Raw genomic sequence first — 3,404 nt, 5'->3', positions numbered from 1 at the left:
TGATTATTGTTATATCAGAACTCCAAATCACCAATAGAAGTTTTCAAAATTCACAAGCTAGTAGAACTGTAGAAGTACAGTAGCTATTAAACATAGATAGCTAATTATTCGATAAAACATGTCATGATAAAGATGCAGTACATAACAATATGATCTGCAAGATCAAACTAAAGCTGATACAGAATAAAAATAAAAAAATAAAATAAAAAAAAAGAATAATCCAAATGAATTGTGGAGAAGAATTGAGGTTAAGGGAGAAGACGTGCTTTCGACGATTTTAGGGTAAAAGATGTTGAAAAGAATACTTCTAGCGCGATTTTTTTTAATAATAGATGGTTGTTTTGGTCATTTAGCTTACCTATAAAATCTCAATAGAAATATAAAATAATAGAGGTGTGTATGAAGAGATTAGAGCTGTGTATTTAAAATTTCTCTAATAATAATAATTATTATTATTATCATTTCAAAAAAATGGACTTCCTTTTTCACACTTTGCAGTTCTCCCCAAGTCATCGATTTTTCTGTCCCCTCTCTCATAGCTATTCTCCGGAGCTAATAAGCTCTCCATTATTGCATGAAACCATGCCCGCCTCCGCCTCCGCCTCTTCTACCACCGCCACCGCCACCGCCACCGCCACAGTCACCGCCCCAAATTCCGATCTTCTCACCCGCCTCAGCTCTCCCGACTCCCAAGTCCAGCTCAAGGCTCTCCGCGAGCTCAAAAACCGCATCATCGGCAATCGCACCAAAAAGCTCGCCTTCGTCAAGCTCGGTCTCGTCCCTGCCGTCGCCGCCATCCTCGCCTCTACGGCGCAGGCCCATACCCGCCCCGATCACGATTCCAATCTCCTTGTTCAGTCCGCCGCTGCCCTCGGAAGCTTCGCCTGCGGCTTCGATGCCGGCGTGCGTGCCGTTTTGGATGCCGGCGCATGCCCTAACCTGCTCTTGCTTTTGTCTCATCCTGATGACAAGGTAGCTTCATTTGAATTTGAGTTTGATGCTTGAATGAATGAAAGCATTTGATTGATTTGATCGTATTGCTTAATTGCTTTCAGGTTTCGAAATGTGAATTTCTGATAGATGAAATGATGTGTTGTGATACTTGTAAATGACTTGGTTGATGATTCAATTTTTTATTGAGTTATTAGTTTAAACCGAAACCGACTAGCAATGCTGGTAGTCTGGTACGAAACGGAAAGTTTAATTTTATAAATGTATTGTATCTGCAGTAGTCAGACTAAATTGGCAGTCATTTCCGAGCTATTGAGTTATCAAGTCCCCGTAGAGCATTATCTTTTCCTTCGTGCTTATATTAACTGCATTTGGATGGATTTGTTTGTTCTGTAGGTTGTGGACGCCGGTGCACGTTCTTTAAGAATGATTTATCAGTCGAACCTAGCTCCAAAGTGTGATTTCCTTCAAGATAAAAACATGGAATTTCTTCTTTCATTATTGAATAGTGAAAATGAAAATGTTAATGGACTTGGTGCAAGTATAATTATACATTCGTGTGAGACTATGGCAGAAAAGAAGGCACTATGTCAAGCTGGTGTTCTGAAAAAGCTTGTTAGCCTTCTCGAAGGTTCTCCTAGTCAGAGAGATAATAGTTTAGAATCTCTAGCAACAATTATGAAGAACAATGATGAAGCTGTTTCTGAGTTTGCGGACTGCGAAAGTGGAAGAGCTTTGAGTTCTGTTATAGAATTAACAAAGGATCGAAATCCCCGCACAAGATTTTTGGCTTCGACATGCTTGATTACGATAAGGAACACTTCTTCTTGCTATTTGCAAGATATAGGCATCAAAACCAAGCTGGTTCATCTCTTACTTGAACTTCATGATGATCCCGGTCAAGTTGGGGACGAAGCTCCCTTTGCATTTTCTAGTTTAATTTCTCAAAAAGTTGACCTACAGAAACTGGCACTTGAGGCAAATGCTATTGATAAACTGTACAACCACTTGCAAAAGAATCATTTACATCCGAAACGTTTTGAAGGACTATTACTGGCACTAGCTGATTTATGCTCAAAGTTGGAGAGCTGTAGGTCTAGATTCCTGTCGTTGCAGGTTTGTTGCTTATAAAAATACATCCACTTATGGCCGTATGTATGACATTATCACTTTTCTGCCAATAATACTTTCTTTGCTCTTTGTTTGTGATTATCCGTTTTTGTCATCATGACAAGGGCTCCTTATCCTGCTTGTTGGTTGAAGGGGTTTTGTCTTTCCTGGGAAAGTAATCCTGTTTTAGTGGTGGTAGTTGCTACTCTATAGTTTGTAGGATCTTGGTTTTTCTATTAATTCCACACTGTACTATGCAATGTGTATAACTATAATTGCCACAAGGCAACATGCTTTTTTTTTTTGTTTTTTTGTTTTTTGTTTTTGGTTTCGAAAATTGTACAAAGGTGAAGTTATGTGTTTAACTGTTGAAATGGTTAAATTTACTATTAAATGCCTGTTCAAGTTTATGTTTTTTTTTTTTTTTTTTTTTTTTTTTTTATCTTTTCCTAAAACAGTTATCTATAACTCTGTGTTTTTCTTGATTATAGGGGTCTCATCCACAGATTGTACTAGTTATGTAGATTAATAAAATTGATGGTTTTTGTTCACGATAAAGAAGTACAAATCATGAGGCTATTCAGTATCACATCAGATCTTTGTGAGAGTTTTTGTAACATACGAATAATATTAATTTGGCTTAGTTGATTGATAAGATAGTGCTTGCCTGAGGAATTTATTATAGTTGAAGTCCAACTGGTTTGTAACTCCTTATATGTTCCTGGATATAGGCATTGAACCTGGTATCTGAAGCCCTGATTCATGATAGTTCTGATGTACGCACTGCAGCTTGCATTTGCTTAAGATGTGTTTCTCGCTCTATCAAGGTATGCATTATGCAATATACTAATTTGTACTAGCTTAGTGATAACCAGACTTTATACTAGCATATATGTTTCCTAAGAAATTGTGAATTCAGAATCTGTGTGCAGGTAATTTTATGAACGAAATGATTGTCCCTCCCTTGGTTCGGCTGTTAGATGACCCTTCTACTTCCGTCCAGGTATCTACTTGCTATCACTAAATGTCATGTTTTCCATGTCAGCTGTCAACTACTAAGTCCCATATTGTTCCTGAGCCTTTATTTGAATGAAATATATTAATCCTTTTTGGTCAACTATGTAAATGGTTACCAATGGTTACTTAAGCGAAATACCTTTCTCAAATTTTATATTAATATATGGAGCTCTTCATGTTATCACAATATAGCTGATAAAATAAGGCTTCTTAACAATCTCAATTCGGTCTGGAGTTGAATTAAACTGTGGATTAATTATGTTTCACTTATTATATTTGGACTATGGTTAGGCGTACTCTGCTGATGCAGTCTCTCTCTCTCTCTC

The 3,404-nt window shown here is 37.3% G+C and overlaps 1 protein-coding gene across 1 annotated transcript in view; it reads left to right on the top strand.

Annotated features, from left to right (window-relative positions):
• The first annotated feature begins 582 nt into the window (after positions 1–582).
• Positions 583–3,404, top strand: part of LOC101296062 (armadillo repeat-containing protein 8-like) — a 9,495-nt gene continuing 6,673 nt past the window's right edge. Inside the window, exons 1-4 of the mRNA XM_004291740.1 lie at positions 583–972; positions 1,348–2,067; positions 2,793–2,888; positions 2,981–3,064. Of these exons, the coding sequence (XP_004291788.1) occupies positions 583–972; positions 1,348–2,067; positions 2,793–2,888; positions 2,981–3,064 (1,290 nt within the window). The remainder of the gene's footprint in view (positions 973–1,347; positions 2,068–2,792; positions 2,889–2,980; positions 3,065–3,404) is intronic.

Source organism: Fragaria vesca, linkage group LG2 (assembly GCF_000184155.1).
Source record: "Fragaria vesca subsp. vesca linkage group LG2, FraVesHawaii_1.0, whole genome shotgun sequence".
NCBI classification, from domain to species: Eukaryota; Viridiplantae; Streptophyta; class Magnoliopsida; order Rosales; family Rosaceae; genus Fragaria; species Fragaria vesca.
Note: the sequence above shows the minus strand (reverse complement) of the source record. Positions and strands in the feature narration are given on the sequence as shown.